The sequence below is a fragment of the Zootoca vivipara genome, chromosome 1 (genome assembly GCF_963506605.1).
Source record: "Zootoca vivipara chromosome 1, rZooViv1.1, whole genome shotgun sequence".
Classification (NCBI taxonomy): Eukaryota; Metazoa; Chordata; class Lepidosauria; order Squamata; family Lacertidae; genus Zootoca; species Zootoca vivipara.
In genome coordinates, this window is record NC_083276.1 from 122,811,492 (window position 1) to 122,835,908 (window position 24,417).

The 24,417-nt window shown below is 44.3% G+C and overlaps 1 protein-coding gene across 1 annotated transcript in view; it reads right to left on the reverse strand.

The window, feature by feature from the left end:
• Positions 1-24,417, reverse strand: part of HECW2 (HECT, C2 and WW domain containing E3 ubiquitin protein ligase 2) — a 189,295-nt gene that overhangs the window by 59,232 nt on the left and 105,646 nt on the right. The window contains exons 9-15 of the mRNA XM_060273161.1: positions 20,460-21,830; positions 18,771-18,866; positions 17,711-17,861; positions 16,273-16,376; positions 13,955-14,079; positions 11,509-11,694; positions 2,625-2,759 (exon numbers count right to left, since the gene is read on the reverse strand). Coding sequence (XP_060129144.1) covers positions 2,625-2,759; positions 11,509-11,694; positions 13,955-14,079; positions 16,273-16,376; positions 17,711-17,861; positions 18,771-18,866; positions 20,460-21,830 — 2,168 coding nt within the window. The remainder of the gene's footprint in view (positions 1-2,624; positions 2,760-11,508; positions 11,695-13,954; positions 14,080-16,272; positions 16,377-17,710; positions 17,862-18,770; positions 18,867-20,459; positions 21,831-24,417) is intronic.

Genomic DNA, 24,417 nt, shown 5'->3' on the forward strand with positions numbered 1-24,417 from the left:
CTTATAAACACAGTTGTTTTTATTAGAAATTATTAGAAAAGGATTCCAAGAATAGACTTGTGTCCAATTTCTTTGTCAGTGTGGTACATGTTCTGCTCCCCCTGCCTGCCCCCCACTTTTGACTTTGGTTTGACTTGAAACAGATAACCATATCAAAAAGCCATGATGTGAAAAACAGGCTGCTCCTGTTGCTGTTGTTCTGTGAACAAATATCTGTATTCAAAGGCCCTCCAGTGGTATAAAGAGGAAATGGCAGGGACATTTTGCAAAAGATAAAAATTGTTATTGCAAAGGTCAGGGTACTTTTGTCGAGCTGGCACAACCTGAATCCAGCTGATTCAGGCTATAATCTGACACGCTGCTATAGATTCCAGGAGGACTGAGAACTCCCATCACCTTGGCCCACGAGTGATAAGATAAGCTAATTGCAGTATTTGCATAATTTGTTTTCTGTGATGAACTTGTTTAGAGGAGTGCACTGCTTCGCAATTGACGATCGGCAGTGGTGAGATCAGTAGGAAGGCAGCAGGAAACTACAGCCCAGTTCTGGAGCCCAGAACCCACCAAAACTTGGAACTCAAATGCAGCTTGGAGCCTACAGAGCTACAAGTCAAAGATACAGTGTTAGAACTGAGACATGAAAGCTAGGAACTAGATAGCACCTTAAACCTAGGTTATGGGTGCAACAACAGAATGTCTAGGGACACTATTTTATAACAAGAATACAAAGCTGAAAATGAATGAACTGCAGCTAAAATATTACGCTCGTTTTTCACATGGTCTAGTCCAGGTATCCCCAGACTGTGGCCCTCCAGATGTTTTGGCCTACAACTCCCATGATCCCTAGCTAAGAGGACCAGTGTTCAGGGATGATGGGAATTGTAGTCCAAAACATCTGGAGGGCCGAAGTTTGGGGTTGCCTGGTCTAGTCCTTCCCCTGCCCGCCTCCTTAAAATTCTTAAGATGGTTTCTTCTCCAGTCTTCAGAGAGTAGCTTGCACTCTGTAATTTTAATCTGAAGTCTTAGGCGCAGTACTTCTCCCACAGCTCAGAAACTGCTTGTGCTAATGAAATTCCTTGTCACAAAATGAACCTAGAACAACGGGAGTTTTGAACACGGCAGAGTACTTTAAGGATGGCAAAACCCGGTATGACCCTATCCATAATCTAAGATCTACATGTGAGATCATGCTTGTGGGCCTGCTAGTAAAATATGTTAGATAGGTGAGCAAGCACACAAGGCAGGGCCTTCTCAGTGGTGGCTCCACAGTTGTGGAACTCCCTTCCAGTTTATAGCAATTTGGTCCATTCAGTCCTAACCTTCAATAAGGATCAATAAGGACTTGAATTTTTTTATTTTAACTATGCTTTTCCTTAAGAGGCTGATCCATCTCAGAATCCTGTCTATAACCACCCAGTGCCCAATTCTCTGCCTGTGGTTCTACTGTATTTATTTCTCTTTGTACATTACTTTGTGGCATTGCTTGGCCCTGAAAAGATGACTGGGTAGTTTTTGTTTTTGTTTTGTTTATATATTTTGTGTTTTTATAGTTTTATTTTATCCTGTGACCTGCCCTGAGCCCTGCGGTTATAGTGTGGAAATTTTTAAAATAAATAATAAGCTTTCTAAAGCTCAATAACTACAAAAAATGAAATAAGTAAATAACTCCCATGCATCTATTGTAAGCCAGCTAAAACATTCCCAAGGCTGTTTTGTATTTGATAAGGCTGATCTGGATTGGATTAGACATGTGTGGAACTAACTTTCAAAAAAAATACCATACTCTATCCAATAAAGTATATAATGTATTGTCTGTGACAGTGAATGGTAATAATAATTTATTATTTATATCCCGCCCATCTGACTGGGTTTCCGCAGCCACTCTGGGCAGCTCCCAACAGAATATTAAAAACATGATAAAACATCAAACGTTAAAAACTTATCTAAAAAGGGCTGCCTTCAGATGTCTTCTAAAAGTCAGATACAGTGGTACCTCTACTTACGAATAACTCTACTTAGGAATGTTTCTACTTATGAATGGAGCTCCGTCCGCCATCTTGGATGCGGTTTAGATAGGATTTTTTCTACTTACGAATTTTTAGATAGGATTTTTTTCTACTTACGAATTTTTTCTCCCTATGCATTCCTATGGGATTCGACTTGCAAATTTTTTCTACTTACAAATGTGCGTTTGGAACACATTAAATTCGTAAGTAGAGGTACCACTGTAGTTGTTTATTTCCTTGACATCTGATGGGAAAATAGTGGCCAGAATGTTGGACTTGAATGGCAGGAGACCTGGGTTCGAATCCCCACTCAGTCATTAGTTGTTCTTTCCCAAGCTGGTGCCCTCCATAGGGAATACAGCTTCCATGATCCCTGACCACTGGCCATGTAGGCTGCGCTGAACTAATGTTCAGCAAAATGTGGAGAGCACCTGCTTGGGGAAGGCTGATCCAGGTCACCGGTGCAATTACGTTCCGAGGAAGGAATCAGAAGACTGACAAAAACAATGAATGTTATCGTCATGAATGCAGAAATGGGACTGTGAAGAACCCAGGATCCTGTAACCTTGACAGGTGCGCTCTCTCACACACACACACATGGGCTAAGTGCCAGCTTACCTCACCAGCACTGTGGCTGCGCTGCCTCGTCAAATGTTGCCGGTGGACCAATGCACTAGTCGGCCTGCTGCTCTGCAAAGGAAGCCGTGGGTCGATGAACGTCGTGGTGCGGGAATTGTGGTCAACAAAAAAAGCCTGGTAAAAAAGCAAGAGGAGACGAGTGGGAGGAAAGCATTTCATTACTTGCCAAAACCTCACTGTGATTACTGTGGGTATTTCTGACTGCATGTCTTCCTATGTTAAGCTGTACTCGTGAGCAGCAAAGCATTGGGTGGTTACAGGCGCAGGAAGTCTTGTGTTCTAATGGTCATTAAGCCTTTAACTTTATCACGCAACAGGGAACTCTTTGGGGGTGGGTGGGTGCGTTCTAACACGGGATTACCTGCACTACACAGGCTTTCAGTGCTCCAAAAACAGTTCCGATTCTCGTGTGCACAGCAATTCACAGAAGTCAAGTGAAAGGAACAGTGAGATTGCTTAAGAGGAGAGGACTTGAGCAACTGATCACAGAGAATGATGGTTGGTTCACAAATAGGAGCTGATTGGGTGGAGGGTGGGAACTCAGGGGTAACAAGAATGCAGAAGGTAGGTGAGAAAAAGTCAGATTTGATGGGCAATTTCACGTTCTCATCTTCCCAGCCCTCAGTTCAGCTCTCCACATCAGTTTCCATTGCTTATAAAAGTCCTCATGAAAATTCACCTGCATTTCAGTGTGAAATTTCTCGTAACATGCATGTTTGTATGCATTTCCCCCAAGTTTACACATTTTCGCTTGGCATTTTTCCCTAATGCAATGCGTTTTTAATGTTATTTTCACCAATATATACATTCTTATGCATATTCTTACGTGAATATATACATCTTTGTGTGTATTACTTGCTCAGAGAACTCCACTGCAAATTTCAGAGACGTGTGAATTTTAATACTGTGTTTCAGGTTCTTGCGTTGCCTTGGAAAGTGCTCATTAAGTAGGTTCACCTTTAAATGCAAACCAAATTTCATTTCTCCCAGATCCCTATATGACAGAATAGGCTCTGTTGTTGGGAGGGAATGAAACTGGGGTGGTGTGCAAGGAGGGCTGAATTTCACATATTCATTCAAAATAGCTGGTCAGATCTGTTTCACCTAATATCTGGGAAGAAGGACACAAAGTTATCTACTTTTAAAAGAAATAAATAAAAACAAACTTCAAAAAAAAGGTATTAAAAAAACCCCAACCTCAGCCAACTGCTTACTGTATAATTACAACCACAAATGGGTGAGTACACATGTGAAACATCTGATTAAGGACCATGGCACAATGTGATTACAGGCTGAAGCATGCCAGCTGCAATCTGAGGAGGGCTATTCTAGGTAGGGCAGCTAAAACAACAACAACCAGACAAAATTCTGAGTAGCTGAAGAAGCAAAAGCAGATTTCAAAATACAGCACAACCCCTAACAGCTTTAGAAGCAGCAGTTGCATGAAACAGTTGCCTAAACCAGAAAAACCATAGGCATGGCAGGACCTGAAGCTTTGCCAGGGAAGCAGCCAGTCATAAACCTCTTTACTTGGGAGTATGTCACGTTTTGACCCTAGAGCAGGGGTGGCCAACTCCCAAGAGACTGCGATCTACTCACACAGTTAAAAACTGACAGTAATCTACCCCCTTTTTGGAGGTCCAGGTCAAAGTTGTTGAGCTGCTTTTTTTTAGGGAGGAGGAGGAAAGCCCCGTTTTTGGGGGTGCAGGGCAAAAATGTTGAGCTTTTCTTAGAGAAGCCAAAGTTGTTGAGCTTCTTTGGGGGGGGGGGAGCCAGTGATCTATCAGTGATCTACCACAGATGTTCAGTGATCTACCGGTAGATCACTGTTGGACGTGACTGGTAGAGGAACTTTACTTTAAGGTTAAGCATGCTTCAGATCGCAGCCTTGCGAGAGTTGCGCTATGCAGCAAGGAATAAACCATTTCAAGAACCTGATACTTACCCATAATGATTCAAAGACAATACCTGCCATCTACCCTGAAGGAATCAGAAACATTTGGCCCAAGACAGCTCACGCCATAATTAATCTGTTAGCTGTTAATGTGCCACAATTCTAGTAGGGCTATTATTTGGCATTTCTTTATCCACCCATACATACAGCACATACAGTACAAGATTCTGCAGAGTCCCATAGGCAAAATATAAACAGGTTCCTGTCCCTAAACAGCTTACAATGATCTACATTTGGAGAAACAACGAACAGTGGTGGGGAGGGAAAGCTCAGTGTGTTACAGGTTCTTAAAGCTTAGATACAGCAGGAAATGAGGATTGAGAAAATAAGTCAAGGGCAGGGCTTCCCCCCCCCCCCAAGCAAGAACTCACTGGAACCTCTCAGGTGGGTGTCATTGCCATTGTAAGAGAACTAGGGAGGCAGCTTTCATGGTGAGTTCTGGCACCTCTTTTTCTAGAAAAATAATTCTAGTAAAGGCTTTATGGATAAAAAGGTAGGTTTTGTGGAAAGATCTGAAGTTAACTGAAGAGCACTACACAAATCAGGGGAAGGAATGTACAAAGTTAGCAATGCCTGTTCCAACCTATATCCATTGCAAGCAGACCTGATTCTATTCCACTGCAGTTTGGTTGCCATCCATTACCATGTCATGCTGGCAGAACTTTAACTACAGTATTGTTTGTCTTAACCCTTTCAGAGTCTGTTGGATCCTAACATCCAAAATTTTGCTGCTGTTAACATGGCAGGATAACACACCAGATATCATAATGAATCACCATAGTGCTTCAGGAAAATACAACCCACTGAATGCCTAATGATTGCCCAATGAGGGTTAAAACAAGATGTGTTTTTGTTGTTTGGATATTTTCTGCAGTGAACAATTGATAAATGCATGAACTTGAGATCAACATGTGAGCATTACATGTTAAAAGCTTGGGGGGCCTCTGTTCAGGTTTTGGTTGTGATGGGTGCTGGTAGAGGTCGAATGTTAGACCCAGGCATTTGTGTCATCACCCCAATTAAACAGGAGTCTTTTCATTTAGATCCCGTCCAATCTAATTTGCTTTATGCACTCTGGCTTAACAGGTTTATGAATCAGCCTGCTTGATGTTTTGGCTTTTATCTAATTTAAACTCGTGCATTTGGAAGAAAGCTCTGGCCTCCCGAGGGCTAAAAATTTAATCAGATGAACCCTAAACCAAGCATGTAACTTGAAAGACAAATTCAGATCAAGTCTGTCCTGCAGGGAAACCAATGTTTCCATATGAACAGTGTTGCATATGCACAATTCTGATTTCTTACACAGCAATTTAGCAAAGCATGCTGCACTCGTTTATGCAACGCACTTAGACAAACAGGAAAAGATGCTTAAGAATTACACTAAATGAATGCAATCATATCTCGTTAAGCACAAGTGCTTTGAGGACAGCCAGTAGCAGTCTGCTACATAATGAAACTCAGGATCCCTGCTTTGAAGCTTCATTAGAGAAAAGAAAAGCCACTGGAGCTTCAAAGCCTTGGGCTGATCCAGACAATGGCACCACAGCTGGAAATGGAGCTGAAGCGCACACACACACACACCCCCCAAAAAAAAACCACCCAACAGCCTAATTTTATACCTACCACTGGCCAACCAAGCAAGGGTGTAGCCTAGATATTTATGGAAGCTGGGCAGAGGAACAGGGTATTTTGGTTTGGAAAAAGCTTCACATTATATCCAGATGGGCAATGTATCTGTTCAAATATACGTTTTTCTTTCTACAAAACTAAAAATACGGCATGAAAAAGCACCCACGCTATTGTGATACTAGCTAAGGCAGCAAACAAGTGCATAGGGTAGGGGCTCATGGTTGCTACCTCAGCACCAGTAGGCCACACTGCAGCTCTGCAAGTCCCTAGGAGTTAGCTATCAAATCATAAGCCAACCATATACTTTTTGCTGCTGCTACTACTACTACTACTACTATAGCCGGTATGGTCTCCTCCTGTATTTCTGCTTCAGTTTTCAGGCAGCAGGAAATAATACACAACTTGTGATGATATAATAAAACAGCAACAGCAGCAATATTTTCTGGCAAGTTGTACTGTTAAAAAAATAAATCTCTAAATGGCCCTGGGAGCGAAGGACAGACTTTGTCCATGAGCCACCAATTGGCCATCCCTGTTCTACTGTAATTATGTCATAACGAGAACTCGAAACAACTCGGGGTACTTTCACCATCAGCAAGACAACTCAGTCATCTATGTGTGTATTTATACAAGGACAGGAAGGTTGTGCAAGAAAAGGACTCGGTTGACACAACTACTTCTGAGAAACTATGAGCACATCTCATCTCCAATCCTGAAATGAACTACACAAAACCATGTGCTCAAAGTGAGCTGCTGCACACCACCAGTTGGGCTGCATGGAATTGTGGGTGTATGAGGGGATATTTGCTTGAACTCAGTGGCGTTGCGTCCTTCACTGGCGTGTGTTCACACCACGCACCAGGCGGAACCAGGGGCTGGGCACAGAGGGTAAACAAAACCTGCCATGCCAGTCCAACCCTTGCCACAGCCGCCACCATGTGGACATGGGACATGGAGAGTTCACGGGGCCGCACTGCACTATCTGCCCGCCCGCCAGTGCAGGGAGGAGCCTGGCCAGCCGATGTGGCCCTTGGCCGGTGCATCCCCCGCAACATTGTCCAGGTGGCCATTCAGCAAGGAGGCCAGGGGTGCAGCGGCAAGGCCAGGCCATGCTCTTGGGCCCAGAGACGCCACACACAGGCAGGGCAGTGATCCCTGCATGGGGGTGCCTGGCGTTTGCCCCCTCAAAATCAGGCTCCCAGGGCTACAGCTCCCCGGCCCCCACCACACTATGCTAAAACAAGAGCCAATGTGCATATGTACATATGTAAATGAGCTCCTACAATGAATAGGCCCAGTATTTGTCAGTCATTCAACTCAATTTCCTTCCTATGTGGACTAGTGACTGTTTTTCAATGGCAGAAAACCATGGCGAGAAAAGCCACTGCTTTAGGTCTGTCACCCACCCAACTCTATTGCCTGGGATATGAAGGTGCCCTAAAGACCTTAAAGCAAAGACTTTGGGATAATTCACACAGTGAATTTGGGATAATTCACACAGTGATCTACGACATCAATCACTTGCGCTCTGCAGTCCATTGGCAGTAGGAGTACAATATGGGCATGTCTTTAAGCCAGCAGCCTATATTCAAAACTTGACAGTCCCAAACTATCGAAGGCTGTTCACAAAAGCAAGACTGAATGTTTTCCCCTCTGCAGTGCTGGAAGGGCAGGATGAGAGGAGTACCCTACCAGGAAAGACTGTGCTCATGCACCCATGATGTAGATTCTATAAAACACATTGTGCTGCACTGTGGGAAGTTTGAGCAAGCTAGGGCTGAAGTGATTTCACCCCTGCTAGCCTTGCTCCCAGGAAAATCAGAGGATTTCTATATCAGGTTCCTATTGGAAGACCGGAAAAATGCCAGAACACTAGCAGTGGCAAAGTTTTTATCGGTGGTCACAAGAACTAATGTTTCCTATTCCGAATTTGAGTAAGATGTCTGAGTGGTTTGAGGGCGGGGTGTCCCAGCTGTGTATCGCTTGGTAACGAATTGATGGGTCTATGGACCGTAATAAAGATTGTTGTTGTTGTTTTTCAAAACTTGATTCCTAAGGGAACTCCAAGCACATGGCTAAAGGACAGAATGTTTCGTTTAAGGTCCCAAAACAAAGAGTTAGGGGGCTTAGGCCTGCGGCCTCAATGCATGCATAGCATTTTCCCAGCAACTACAGCAAAGCACTTTGGAGCTTATACTCCAAACGTTCCTGCCTTCTTCTTTTTTTTTCACCCTTTATACAGTCTTCCAGAGGCACTGTATCCCATCCCTATGTAATGAAGGTTTTCTTTAAAAAAAAAAAAGGGACAGGAAAGCAGACGCCTCCTTGTTTCAGGGGAATACCCATGCTACTGCTCCTCCCTTCCTGCCCACAAAGGGAATTTTATCCGTTTTAACTTGTGCGGTGAAAGGGAGAAGGAAGAGGGCAAATGAAGTTTCCGTCCCTCCCTTGGCTCCAAACGCATTCCAAAGAGCTGAGTTACCCCAGACAAAAGGAATGCACAGTAATAATATGAAAAACCTTCAATTTAAAAGGCAGAAAAAGCAATTTCTCCAGCACACGCTAGTGCTTATCGAGCATTGCAAATGTGCAGCAACTCCCTCTACAGCAATGCCCCAGCCACCTTTTGTTTTTAGTTGCCTTCTGCTTTATCTTATCTGGTACTTTGAAGACTAAGCGGCACCCTCCGCCCTTTGCAGCACCATACATTAATCGTGATTTCATTTTCAAATAAAAGGGGGCAGCAGTGCCTTCCCCAAGGTCACCCTGCCACTGTTTCAGCGAAACTGAACTTCAAGCCAAATGTACAAGGTTGTTCTTGAGTGCCCTTGTTGTTGTTTAGTCATTTAGTCATGTCCGACTCTTCGTGACCCCATGGACCATAGCACGCCAGGCACTCCTGTCTTGCACTGCCTCCCGCAGTTTGGTCAAACTCATGTTCGTAGCTTCGAGAACACTGTCCAACCATCTCGTCCTCTGTCGCCCCCTTCTCCTTGTGCCCTCCATCTTTCCAAACATCAAGGTCTTTTCCAAGGATTCTTCTCTTCTCATGAGGTGGCCAAAGTATTGGAGCCTCAGCTTCACGATCTGTCCTTCCAGTGAGCACTCAGGGCTGATTTCCTGAGTGCCCTAGGCCATAACAAATCTCTCTTGCAACCAAACGCGGAGCAATTTCTGTTTCCTGAGCTAACAAAACCAACACAGCATTTTGAACCTTTCGCACTATTCATGCTTGTGTTATAAAAATTATCATCTGTCAGTGGCTAAGAAACTCGACTTCTGGGTGCCTCTGGTCTCTTCCTCGTTTAGCTGCTGGTCACCCTTGATAGATCTCAGTGTCTTTCACAAGACCACAGCACAGGAGCCTGTTACGCTTCCTTTTCTGATGCAGGGTGAAGATAGCCACAAAATATGCCACCACAGCACAACTTCTAGTTTCTTCTGGATATGCTGTTCTGCTCAAGTGCACATGAGAAAACCAGCCATAGATGAAAAAGATAGAGCAGACATCCCCAGACTTTGGCGCTCCAGATGTTTTGGACTACAATTCCCATCATCCCTGACCACTGGTCCTCTTAGCTAGGAATCATGGGAGTTGTAGGCCAAAACATCTGGAGGACCGCAGTTTGGGAATGCCTGAGATAGAGGCTGCAAAGCCCTCTGCAAACCAGCAGCCCACATGTTAGTCATAGGTTTACAGGTTATCACCAATAAAAAAGAGCAGCTGTGATGGACCAGACTAAAGTTCTACTAATTCCAGAATCCTGCTTCTCACATCAACGAACAAGATGCCTTAGGAGAAGCCGACAAGGAAGATATAAGGGGCAAGTAATTTTTTCCTGCAGTAGCTCCCCAGCTACCGATAGTATTTAAAGGATGCTCTCTCTCTCTCACCCCTAAAGGAGTAAAATTGGATTCAGTTCACATTTGAAGGTAAATCAATCTAATATGCACTTTCCAAAACATAACTGAAGCACAGGTATCCTTCAAAATTCACACTACTCTGAATTTTGCAAAGCAGCTATCCAACCAAGTAATGTGAACAAAAATGAATCTACTGAGGTAAAGTGTATTTAAAAATGCACATGTTGGTGAAAATAACATACAAGCATGCATTATACTAGGGAAAAATGCTTTTAAAATGTGTACATTAGTCAAAACCATATACAAAAAAATGTGTTCATTAGGAGAAATGCATGCATGAAGAATTACCATGAGGTCTTTTGGTTTTTTTAATTGCTACTGAAACCTGGAGGACTGAATTTAAGATTGGAAAAAAATGAGAAATCAAGAGAACCGAAACTGGCAGATCCATTCACCCCTACCGCGGAGGAGGTAGCAGGTAGCCATCCCTACTAGTAGTCACTGATAGGCTTAACCTCCATGAATTTCTCTAATCTCCTTTGAAAGCTGACACCAATCGGTGTCCCTTAGCTGGGGTATTGGAATAAAAATTATTTACACTTTTGAAATTATTTTAAGTCCAAGATGAGTTGTATTTCCATACATTGGCCTTATTTGTCTGTCTTGCTCAACCGTAGTATAGTGTGACATAAATGATTGCAGGTAAGCCTTGGGCTCAAGTGCACTCTCTCCCCTCAGAAGGATAAAAGTCTTTGCTTCTGCCTTTCCTTATTTATAGTTACACGTTTTGTCCCAACCAACAAACTGTTAATGTTAGCTATGATTTGTTTGAAACAAGCCAACTTGGTGTAGCTGAGATGAGAAGGGGCAAGGCTCGAAGCTTACCTAGGATCACTTCATGGTTTAAACTGGGGCTGGGGAACCTGTGGCCCTCTAGATGTTGTTGAGACTCCAACTCCCATCAACCCCAACTAGCATAGTCAACGGTTATGGATGATGGGAGTTGTAGTCTAGCAACATCCGGACAGTTTCCCCATCTGATTTAAAAGCATAGTTTAGTGCAGGGATAGTAAACATCATGTCCTTCAAATGTTTTGGACTCCAGCCCCCATCAGGCCCAGCCAGCATGGCAAAAGATGGTTAGTTGTCTTCCACAACATCTAGAGTGCCCCAATGTTGGCTACCTCTGGGTTTAGCATGACACCCAAATGATGCCATGGAAAACTAGCATGTTAGGGAAAAGATCACTGAGAACACAGCCAACTGGCACCATCATTCTCCTATTTGGGTGGAGGATGGAAAGTGTGAATATTTGGCTCGGCCAGAGTAGCTTCCACAATTCCATCAGTATTCGGATGAAGAGAACAAAAGTCTAACACTGGTTTAATTTACAAGCTAGTTCTTTATATTTGTTACCTTGCCCTGGTGATCGTGCTTCATTTCCCAGCCCCTCGGCAACTCGAGCTGCTTGTTGGCAAACATATTCAAGAAGCCCACCAAATCTCGATTATGCTGGTAGCGCTCGAAATGGTGGGTATCCCGCCGGACTTTGGTGATCATGTGCTTCAGACACGTATTGTTTGTAAACATGCGGTAGGCACTCTGGACAATGGGAGGGGGAAAAGAAACAAAGACAATTATTTTCGGAAGCTAAATGTTAGGCTTTGGATGCCTACGTAAGCCTCAGAAGGCTGGATAAAGGAGGCCTTAAGAGTTTTGTCATTTGTCTTGTATAAGCAGCAATTCCTCCTGGGCGAACAGCTTGCTAGACCTACTGCTGGGTTATTTTAAAATTCACCTAGAGGCTTTCTAAAACTGTCATGTCAAGCACCAGCAGGAGGGGTTCAGGTACAACCCCTCAGGTACATGGGAGATGAAAATATACTGTAGTTTCTGTCTCTGAACCCATTAACAATTACTGAAAATTGTTATTTTATTTCAACATACAACAACATCATATGAATAAATATTTAAATACCCCACCCAAACATAGAAGCTGGTGCTTAGGTTATTATTAATACCCCCCTTAACCAATTAAAAAGTGGGACCCTCAATAAAATGTTGCAGTGTTGAATGCAATCCTGTTCTGTGTTAATGTTTCGTGCTCCACCGAAGACTTCTTTCAGGAAGTCTCACCCCACCCTCTTGACCAGTTTTCAAATCCTATGACCACTCACCATGCTCAGCCCTCATTGAGCTGCTTTGAGAAGGGAGGGATGTCTCCTTAGGGCTAAAAAAATTCTATTCCTGTACCTTTTGTGGATCCCCAGAACACAGTAACACCTGCCTCTTGTCTTTCAGTAACTGCATTTTTGTTAGGAAGAGGTCATAACTCCGCACTTTACAATAGAAAGACTGAGAATGAAAAACAGTTGAAATGTCTTTTTCTCTAAATTGACTCTTTCTCTGCCACCCTACCCTGATTAAACCCTTTTCTCCAACTGCCTTGGAACACTCCTGTCCATGAGATGAAGCTCTTCACCAAATTCCCAATGGACTGGGGGGGGGGGGGTTTACAACCACGAAGGCTTCTCTGAATGTGGTCTTAATTTCAATGCAGTCGGCTCTACAATCTCCAAAACTATTATACCAGTGTGAAATGCAGGATGCTATCATAGAACCTTAGCCCAAACAGCAAACTCCTTGGGATCTGTTTATACAAACACCAAGGGAGAGAGTTACCACATGATTTCCATAGGCAGCTCCTAACTTATCCATTCCAGTTGGGCCTGCGGATCCGGAACACCAGGGAGTGTTAGCGTTACACGGCAGTAATGGATATGGGCCTTTTTGCTTCTACTCCAGGAGAAACTGTTTTCATGGTGTTGCAAACTTCCCTCTTCAGGAATCCCACAAAAACCAGTGTGATAGGTGTGTGTTGTTGCGCATAGGTCTCCTCTCTCGATAGTTTATCCTGTTGTTCTATTCTTTCCCCTCCTTACAACATTTTACAATGTATAAGAAATATACAATATGATCACAACTTGCTGCAACAAATGCTTTTCGTAATTGTTACCTTAGTGAAAATGGCTTGTACGTGTATGTTATTCTTATTTATTAAGTATGTATATCTCAGGGCAGTTCACAACATAAAAATACAAGATAATAAACACAAAATGCTTAATAAAAGGATCGAGAACAAAAGCAATTAAAATAATTATCTTACATACCAGGGGAGGGCAGGCTTCAGCCTTATGAAACCTGCTCTGAGTTTTCTACTATAACCCTGAACTCCACCAATTGGAGCCAGTGGTGAAAGACATTCACTTGCAGGATAGAGAACGTGGTGTCTCTGAACAGCTACTAAACCCAGGGATTTGTTTTGAATGCAGGAAATGAGCTGAGCTCACAGTTCTCCAACATAAAAACACGTTCCTGGTTATCCCAAGCTTTCCTAATTTCAGCAGTATAATAGGGGCGGGGCGGGTTTTTTTGTTATTCTCCCTACTATTGCTAGATAATGGGGAGTTACTAGTCTACTGCAAACCACCCAGATGCCTACCAGTAGACCGCAATTCTGTCCATCCCTGCTACGTACCAACTCCAATATTGAGGGGGAGAGTGCTTATGTAGCCTAAATGTACCCACACATAAGATGGAGGTATTGCCAGACTCAGGAGAACCTTAAGAGAGACACCCACCCCTCAAAACGAACCCAGTGAAGGCAGATTGTGTTCAGTGGGCATGGAACACTGACTCACTGTTGTTGGGGGGGACGACTAGAATCCTGAATAGGGAGCACGCCGCGCTGCAACATTTCATGGCAGCTCTCACCTGCCATCACTCTCATAGTACTGGAAATGGAAACCCTCCACATCCCTGCAAGTGTTTGTGTACAGATATACTTGCGCCGACTACTCACAGGGTTAGAATGCAGCACTGAGAAGAATTCTGGGCTGATAAGGAATTTCACAGGGGGAGATTGTAGCAGTAGAGTAAGCCTGGATCTGGAGGTAGAATGAGGCAGCACATTCTCCCTTCGGAAATCTGACAAAGGGACATAGCCATGAATTAGTGCAAAGGCTTCAGCATCATAAATTGGCATGCACACGAAAGCTCATACCAATGACACTTAGTTGGTCTCTAAGGTGCTACTGGAAGGATTTCTTTTATTTTGTTTCGACTACAGCAGACCACACAGCTACCTACCTGTTCCTTTACCTTTGTTATAGAATATTCTTTTCTCGTTCATACTTAACTTAAGTAAATTAAATACTTAAGTAAACTTAAGTAAAACTTAAGTTAAGAAATTAAATAGGCAACCGAAAAAATGCTTGTTGGATTCTTATTTCAGGTGAATAATGAACACCAGCCGGCCTATAACAATCATACCTTGGGGGCGGGGAAACAATCAGATTTTGAAACACTAATGTTTTCCCTGTACAAGTCTGCTTTTTACTTACTATTGAAAATGCATAAACACTATTTTAAAAAAACCGAGTGTGGTTTTTAACATGTGAGAATATATCATATATGATAATAATAGGGTTATTGATTATTATTTGCAGAACCCAACCATAAGCAACTGGGTGTAATCGTATTAAGCTTAAAAATGGGGGGTGAGAGGTAAAATGAGGAGATTCCAGCTGGAAAGAAGGAGGGGAGAGGAGAGGAGAGGAAGGGGCAGGAGTTAAGGGAGAATAGAAGTGATAAACATTCACCAAGTTCTTATCAACCCAATGAATTCACTACAGGCCATTGCAAAGCTGAAATCAACTTAACCAGTTGCAGTTTACACCACTATATATATTACACTTTTAAAGAAATCTGGATAGTCACTACAGCAAGGTGTGGTTGCATGATGTGGAAAAGCAGGTTTTGCTGCTGACATTTATTATGCCAAAAGAAAAAGAAAAGGTAAGTAAATGAACCCACGGAGATGGAAATCCAGGATTAATGTCACAAACCTTTGCCATGGCTCTTTGGGTGAGCCACACTTTTTGTCCTTTTGACCTCACATGCCTGCTACAAAATGAATCACTTAAAACGGACGCGTTTATTTCAAACGTACCATTTTCTATGTTTTATGTAGAATTGGCATTGCTTGCAGCGCAAGGTTTGCAAAACTGAACTGCCTTTGTATTACTGTGTCACGGTAAAGAATGGTTTAGGCTGTGCATGAGCAGGAAAGAAGCTACGCAAGCCTTGCGACTCACACATTCCCTCTTCCTACGCAGCCAAGTATGAGGAATCCAGAAGCTTTTGCTTTGCTTTAACTGCAGTTCGCCATGTCTTCTACCATTGTTTTATTGGTAAATTTGCTATGATGTTTTTGAGTTTGATGTACTGTCTAGAAGCAGGGATCGTCAACCCAGTGCTGGTGGACAACATGCTACATGTGGAGTCTCCAGTGGTGCCCATAGGCCGATGCCCCAAACTGTGAGGTTTCTTTCTTTCTTTCTTTCTTTCTTTCTTTCTTTCTTTCTTTCTTTCTTTCTTTCTTTCTTTCTTTCTTTTGTATCTAGCACTCCTAGAAAGAACGTTATGGGGCAAAATGTGCAAGTACCGTCTTTTTGTGTGTATATAACACTCTCCCGTGTATGAAGCCCCCTGTTTTCGGGGACTCCAAATTAAGAAAATGGGGGGGGGATTGTATCTGTGTCTAAGACGAGCCCCAATTTTAAACATGTTTTTAAAAGAAAAGACCCTAGTCTTATACACGGAAAAATACGGTATCTTCTAAGAGATTTCTGTGAAATGAGAGTGATGTGGCTATATTTTTCCTGGTTCTGAGATATGAGTCCTGTTGCGATTGGACAGCAACAGCATGTGTGTGTGTGTGTGTGTGTGTGTGTGTGTGTGCTGTATAATAGCCATAATCAGGCCAGCAGGAAATAGCCAACTTCCCACGTTAACCATAAGGCTGTTGGGGGTGGCTGGGGCTCATAGCTGCCAAGTTTTCCCTTTTCTCGCGAGGAAGCCTATTCAGCATAAGGGAAAATCCCTTTAAAAAAGGGATAATTTGGCAGCTATGCTGGGGCTCCAGTAGTGTGTTATACCACGCCCCTTCCACAGCAACCATTTTGTGACTGGCAACCATGGCACTTTCTCAAAAATGCCCACTAGTTCAGTTGGCTGGCCTGGAGAACACCGTTGGGACAGGTGGCATAGAAGCATAATGATTTTTTTTTTTTTTTAAAAACCAGCTAAGGAGAAAAGTGGCACTAAATGGGGCCTTACCTGCATTAGGCTGCTGGAAGTCTGCATCCTCTCCAGCTCCATCCATAGGATTTGGATGCTCCTCCGGTCTATCATTAGTCATTGTCCGTCGAATGCTCTGGTACCTGAAATTCCAAGACTGGTTTTATGTATGGTACCCAATCAATACATCAGAGTCTCCAGCACACTCAACACACTGATACACAGCCGAAACCAGAAGTCAAATAGTTAAGATGGCTTTCCCTCAGGCTTTAGGGATCAGGCCTGGGGTTGGGGGTGCAGGAAGTAGTTCAGCACAATTCTTTTTTCCTCTTTTTCTTTTTAACTTTTTAACTTTTTAACTTGAGAAATTCTTCATGACATGATCCTAGCCTATAAGAAATTCTTCATGACATGATCCTAGCCTATAAGGACCTACAACTCCCATGATCCCTAGCTGAGGACCAGTGGTCAGGGATGATGGGAATTTTAGTCCAAAACATCTGGAGGGCTGAAGTTTGGAGATGCCTGCTGTAAGAAATCAAGAAATGAACAAGTTGACATCAAAGATCCACATAAAGGTAAAGGTAAAGGGACCCCTGACCATTAGGTCCAGCCGTGACCGACTCTGGGGTTGCGCACTCATCTCGCATTATTGGCCGAGGGAGCCGGCGTACAGCTTCCAGGTCATGTGGCCAGCATGACAAAGCCGCTTCTGGCAAACCAGAGCAGCACACGGAAACGCCGTTTACCTTCCCGCTGTAGCGGTTCCTATTTATCTACTTGCATTTTGACGTGCTTTCGAACTGCTAGGTTGGCAGGAGCTGGGACCAAGCAACGGGAGCTCACCCCGTCACAGGGATTCGAACCGCTGACCTTCTGATCGGCAAGCCCTAGGCTCAGTGGTTTAACCACAGCGCCACCTGGGTCCCAAAGATCCACATAGCCAACTGCAATTTAGCTACATGACGCCATCGCCATCAAGGGCAAAAGCAGCTCATCAAAGGCACTCTCACTTCCCACCTTCCATCCCCAGTGCCAGGTTGCTGCTGTACATAAAAGATCAATATTATAAAATAATTCTGGAAATCTCCATAAATATCTTCACACCTTTTCAAGTGCCCCTCCATCCCTGGTGGTCGAAAACGGAATTTGCCTTTCAAGAGCTAAGAAAACACGAAACTCACCCCTCCCCTTCACCGTAACACAACCTGCATGCTTATTTACAGAATGGGAGGTCATTATTTCTGGATTAACAACAAAGCTTACATAGTTTTGACAAAGTTTTTTGATTTGAAACAATGGTGTCTGATCTTCTTCTTCTTCTTCTTCTTCTTCTTCTTCTTCTTCTTCTTCTTCTTCTTCTTCTTCTTCTTCTTCCACTTCTTCTTCGTTCAGAATAATGGTACATGGCAGGAAAGATATTGAACATCTTTTTTTTTTAACTGCATATATAAAAACCAATTTGAAAAATACTCACCTGCGATTCAGTTGCTCCATTTGTTGTATGGAGTTGGAACGCTGAAGGATCTGTTGGGCTGGGGGACCTGTGGGACGTTGCCACGTTGTCGTCCTGTTCACGTGGTCCACGTAGAATATCCTCCCGTGGCTGTCAATGCGTGCCTCCCAATCTAAGGTAGGAAGACTCATTGTAAAACACAAGGAACCAGGTATTTTAGAGCAGTGCCTCCAAAAACCTCTGCTAGTCAGCATCCCTATTTTCTTTTTTTTTGGCATTCTGTAAAAGGCATTTTTGGCATTCTGGTTGGACAGTGTTCTCGAAGCTACGAACATGAGTTTGACCAAACTGCGGGAGGCAGTGCAAGACAGGAGTGCCTGGCATGCTATGGTCCATGGGGTCACGAAGAGTCGGACACGACTAAATGACTAAACAACAACAAAATGCAAAATCAGCAGCCTTTTCCTCATTACACCCAATGCAGAGGCACAGCAGAAATCTGCACGCACAGCTTAAAGCTGAATCATGCTGAGACCTAGCAGGTAGACTCCTCTGTACTCAGGAGCTTTCCGTTATTTCATGGATTTAATCCTCATGGCAGACTAGCGATCCTCTCATGACTCACAAAAAGAGGTAGCTCAGTGCTAGAACACACAAGTTTTGTGTGCTGAAGGTACCAGGTTCCATCTCTGGCATCTCCGGTTAGAAGGATCTAGTAGCAAATGACGAAAAAGGCCTTTGCTTGAGACCCCAGAGAGTGGCAGCCAGTCAAAGTAGACAGTACTGAGCTAGATGAACAATAATCTAACCTGTTATAAAAGCAGCTTCCTATGTCCCTATGAAACAATTCGATGAAGACATCACAACAGAAGCGGCATCTCCAGGGACATGGAAGCAAATGGCTTCAAGCACACCCATTTGCATTTTTTGAGCCTGGTGAAACAAAATGTGGCATGTTTCACACACAACTTCTGGTTCTCTCAGAGACAATACTTTTTTTTTAAATCTACAGCAGCGCTTTCCCCTTTTGTGGGGGCATATACCCTGAAATCCCGGGAATTAATAAAGAGAAGCTTCTCACTTGGTGGCAGGGCCTCATCCACTCTCTGATAGCGACTAACGTCCTGCCGAACCGAGGGAAGAGTTCTAAGAGGCTGGTGCCCATTAGTTTGGGAACCTAAAAGACAAAGAAGCTGTTTCACTAACAATTTTCAATTGAAATACAGTGCCACACTTTATATTAGAGTTTCCCAAATTTGGGTCTCCAACTGTTTATGGACTACAATTACCATCACTGGTCCTGCTAGCTAGGGATGGTGGGAGTTGTGGGCCAAAAAAACCCACACACAGCTGGAGATTCAAGTTTGGAAAATCCTGCTTTAGATGTTCCAAAGGAAATCCTAACCGAAAGAACAAGTTTGAAATGAAAATCGAGTTGATTACCCAATGGTCTCCTTTTCTGAACAACATGCCGTGTTTCTCCAAATTGCCACAGAACAGACACTGCAGATTTATAGCAGGCATTCAGTCTCTCTCTCTCTCTCTCTCTCTCTCTCTCTCTCTCTCTCTCTCTCTCTCTCTCACACACACACACACACACACACACACAATACATGCAAACTGCTTTTGATCATTACTTAACCACACTGTGCACAGAATTTGAAAAATTGGAAGATTGGGGATTTTGTTGAATGGGGACACAGCTTCACTGATACGGGGTTTCACTTTCAGGAAAGTCACCCACCCTCCTGCTGCTCTGTAGGACACTGTCCACACTGTGCACTAGGAATGTAAGAAGAGCTTCCTGGATCAGGCCAATGGCCCATCTAGCCTAGCATCCTGTTCTCACAATGGCAGCCCAAATGCTTGTGGGAAACCCTCACGCAGAACCTGAGTTCGACCCACCCTCTGGAAAGGTTTTGTGGGAGTGCAGAGGCTACTGTAGGGAAAGATGAATAGAGGAAGGTCAGTTGCACGAATTGCCTTCTACTCAAAGCCATTGGCCACAACCTGAAGACATTGCTCATCACTCCATGAGAGCTCTCACACAGGAACTTCTTGGTCTATGAATCCCAAACTTCCCACTATAATAATAATAATAATCATAATAATAATTTGTTTGTACCCCGCCCATCTGGCTGAATCTTCCCAGCCACTCTGGGCGGCTCCCAATCGAATATTAAAACAATACAGCATTAAATATTAAAAACTTCCCTCGGCGATGGGCTGGATCTCAGTGTCCAGGCTGAGACACTCCTTCAGGTATACAGGACCGAGGCCATTCAGCGCTTTAAAGGTCAGCACCAACACTTTGAATTGTGCTATTCTGCTATTGTTGGATTACAACTCCCATCAATCCCAGAGGCCAAGGCCAAGGCCAAGGGACGGGAATGATGGGAGCTGTAGTGCAACATGAGCTGGTGACAGCAAAACAATAATGCATAACTTACACATCCACACACTTCTGAGCATGTCTAGGTTTCTCAACGAAAGGGAGAAAACCCTGAAGGGCTGTGGGAGCCTTTGCACAAGTGGCTAATTATCTGCATGCATATTCTGGGGGGGGGAAGGGGGGGTCTGCTGATGCTGCTGGACACAACGTTTTATTATCCAAAACGTAATTGATGCATTTGAGATAGCTAATGACTACTCTGCACTGTAAACTGAGTCCATCACAGAATGAAATGAGGTTGAGGTGGGAGGGCAAATACAACATACAGGTGGACTCAGCAAGGCACATAATCAAGCAGTCCTCTCTCACAATCATTACCTCCCGTGGCTCCATCCACCGGGGCAGCATCTCCCTCGCAATCAGCCTGCACCCCTGCAGCCCCTTCCTCCTGAAGCTGCCCACGTGCAGCTGCGGCCTGCAGGCTCTGCCTCCTCTGCCAGATCTCCTCGGCCTCATCTCCATCCTGTAGCCCGCTGGCTTCAGGCAGCTGCCCCTCCTCCGGAGCGCTCGGTATGTTCACTGCGGGCAAAAAGGCCTGAGTGCACACAACTTCCTGGGTCTCCGGGGCGGGCTCGCTGCTGGCAGCATCCATGGCGCAAGCTCCCTCTTCCTCCTCCTGGGGAGAAAAGGCCGGCGTCTCAGGAAACCGTGCGCTTTCGAAGGAAGAGCACTGCGTGTCGACAGACGACAGTCGGGGAGTTGTGCCTTCGTTGCATGAGCCGTCGGCCCCTTCCACGTCACTTTCTCCCTCCGGCCTGGTGCTCGATTCGCTTACACTCTCCGTACGGGCAGCGTCGCTCGGCTCAGTTTCTGATGAAAACTGAGAAGGTTCTGATCCCTGGTCGACAGATTCAGCCTCCCTAATTTCTCTTCTGCCTGCAGGAGCAGATTCAGGAGCTCCTGTGTCCATCTCTGTGGCAGGCTGCTCCTCTGCCTCTTGGGGGATACAAATTTCACTGCCAGACGGTTCAACTGGTCCGTCATCCTGAGGCTCTTGAGGGGTTTCGGTTTCTTCTCCCGGCGGCTCTGCTTCAGGAAGCCCTTCAGAGGTCTCCTGCTGGCCATCAGAAGGTTGCAATGGCATTTCCTCTTCTGGAGCTCTCTCGCTTTCCTCGAGGGCCCCCTGGCTTTGTGCGGTCTGGCTCAGCGAACAGTTTAAGCAAGTCGCTTCAGCGTTCCTGGCAGCACCATTCAGCATGACTAACCCGCCACCATCGTCGTCATCCAGTGATGACTGAAACCCCAAACCTTGGTGGTATTCATGCTCCTCTTCGTCGGAGTCAATGTGAAGCATAGCGTTAAGTCTAGTGTCGGTAGGGAAGCTGCTCCTCAATTTTGGGGATGGCCCAACAGTTCGCTCGTTGCAAATGGACGTCCCAGTCCTAGAGTGACTACTTTGCTCTATTGCATCCAAGTAGTCGTTCAGGGAGTCCTGGCGGCCTCTGGGAGGAGATGACCTGGAAGCTGCAGAAGTCAGATCTTCCTGGTCCGTTTCCAGAGTTGTACTAGTCCTGAGAGAATGCCTTGTGATGGCATCTCCAGTTGATTCCTCAAGGATCGGGCCGTTTGAGCAAACTGGAGGTGGGTCATGATGCCCAGCAGGCATATCTTCATCGTCAGAAGGACTCCCTAAATCTCCATTTACAGAGTTTACTCCTAGCAGCGTCCCCACAGCTTCCGGTGAAGAATCTACAATGAAAAATGCAAAGAATGACTCTTGGCGGCTCCCAACAGAATATTAAAAATACGGTATAAGATCAAACATTAAAAACTTCCCTAAACAGGGCTGCCTTCAGATGTCTTCTAAAAGTCAGGTAGTTGTTTATCTCCTTGACATCTGATGGGAGTGCGTGCCACCGAGAAGGCCCTCTGCCTGCTTCCCTGTAACCACACTTCTCGCAGTGAGGGAACTGCCAGAAGACCCTCGGTGCTGGATCTCAGTGTCTGGGTTGAACGATGGAGGTGGAGATGCTCCTTCAGGTATACTGAACGGTCGAGGCCGTTTAGGGCTCTAAAGATCAGCACCAACACTTTGAATTGTGCTTGGAAATATACTGGGAGCCAATGTAGGTCTTTCAGGATATAACCCAGAGGAGACTCACAACCCCAGGAGACACACTAGAGTACATACCTGAGTAAAAACACTAAACTTTGGGGGCAGGTATTTTTCTTGGTGGGAAAAGGGAGGGAAGTTCAGGTTTATGTTAGCAGCATGTATGGGATGTTTGTGCCAGGTGGTTTGGATGAAGATGTTATATTTCTTTAAGCCTCTCCCCACCTTTCACGATGGATATGGGGCCATAAATCTAATGACATGTACAAGCTCTTGAAGTTCACTGCTCCACCAGTTTAGAGTGTGGGCAGTAGAAATGAAAATATTGTGACATTCTGCCCAGACACTGAGGTCCAGCACCGAGGGCCTTCTGGCGGTTCCCTCGTTGCGAGAAGCCAAGTTGCAGGGAACTAGGCAAAGGGCCTTCTCGGTGGTGGCGCCTGCCCTGTGGAACGCCCTCCCAACAGATGTCAAAGAGGAAAACAACTACCAGACTTTTAGAAGACATCTGAAGGCAGCCCTGTTCAGGGAGGCTTTAAATGTTTAATAGATTACTGTGTTTTATTTTTCTGTTGGAAGCCGCCCAGGGTGGCTGGGGAAACCCAGCCAGATGGGCGGGGTATAAATAAAAAATTATTATTATTATTATTATTATTATTATTATTATTATTATTATTATTATTAACAGTTATGGAAGCCAGCTGTACCACAACTGTCATGTTAGGGAGACCAGTTGCGCAAGCAGCATTCAATAGGTTGCCACCACAGTCTTCTTTACCCACTTGGCTGTTGGCTGTGAGGGATAGCTCAGCTATGAGCCAGTTATTTGCCCTGGATGAGAGAACATCCAGGTAGTGCCTCCTCATCACTGAAAGAGCAAGGCAGCTTCCTTTCTTTGTGAATCATCATGGGCACGGATGTGTAGGATGAAGCCACTTAGTTTAGGCGGTAAAAAGCAAACGTTCCCTGAGCTTGTAACCAATGTCCTTTCTAAAACCCTGTCGTTTTTTATTTCTGTATTTAAAAAAATAAGATTAAGAGACCAAAGGGAAAAGACAGAATGGTGCTTAAAGAAAAACAAAAACAAACATTAAACATCTAATTAACCTATGGAAGGCTATTGCTCACAAAGGCAGAATTGATACTACGTGTAGAAACAGCACGTAGCGCCTTTGGTTGGTCAAAGGTGAAAGGCAAAGAATAAAACCGCTATGCTCTGTATTTAAGTTCTTTGAACCCAGGCAGCTTTGACTGACAGGTTTCCTGGCACAGCCAGTGAAGTTCAGTTGCATACATGAAAGGCACTGTTAGAAGGCTGGTAGATGGGCAGCAGTGGTGTGAGAATATCTCAAAGGATATCTCAGTTTGGGGCTCAGGTTATACATTCCAAAGCAGGGGGATTTATGGGGAACTAGAGACATACTCATGGAAAGGCCGATCCAAGTCACAGTGGGGCAGCTAGGGAAGCAGGTGGGGCAGATAGCTACACAGAGAGTATATTCAGACTCACTGCAGCTTTCTTCCGCAGGATCATTGGTGAGGTTGGGGGGGGGGAATAATCTTATGAAATATACCATCATGAAAATTCCTGCAATGCTGTCGGTTCTTTCAAAACCAGTTCTGGAGCATGTATGGTGCTCAAGGAAAGACACTTAACTGCTTTTCTGAATTGCATGCTCTTGTACGTGAAAGTTAGGCTTAGCACGTAACCACACATTGATATATGTGGGTGTGAGCTTTTTACAAAACGGCAATATAAACACTGCCTGATTTTTTTTTTAAAGCAAGAAAGCCAGAAGCACATTCTGTACCACGGTGCCTCTAAAACAGATCAAAGGTTTCATATCAGCTCGAGCTTTCAGTTTTATTGCAACATAAAATGAACAGCAGGTGAACATAGCATTAGATCCGCATTCCCTAAATAAAGAGAAAGAAAACTTAAAATATTAATTTATAGATTTATACAGCACCATCGAGGTACTTTACAGAAAAAGTTTTATATAAAAGGGCCCTGCTCCAAAAAAATTAGCAGTCTATGTTTCACTCTATTTCCCCCCACCCCTGGCAAATCTGAGAATGTTAGATTTGGGAGTATTACTTAGAATGGGAGCCAAGAGGTGACACCAGTAGCTTTTCTTAACAAAAATCAAAGCTTGCTAGATACATAGAGACATCTAGGCATACTTGCGCGCAACAGCAATTATTAAGGAAGTAAGGAAATGG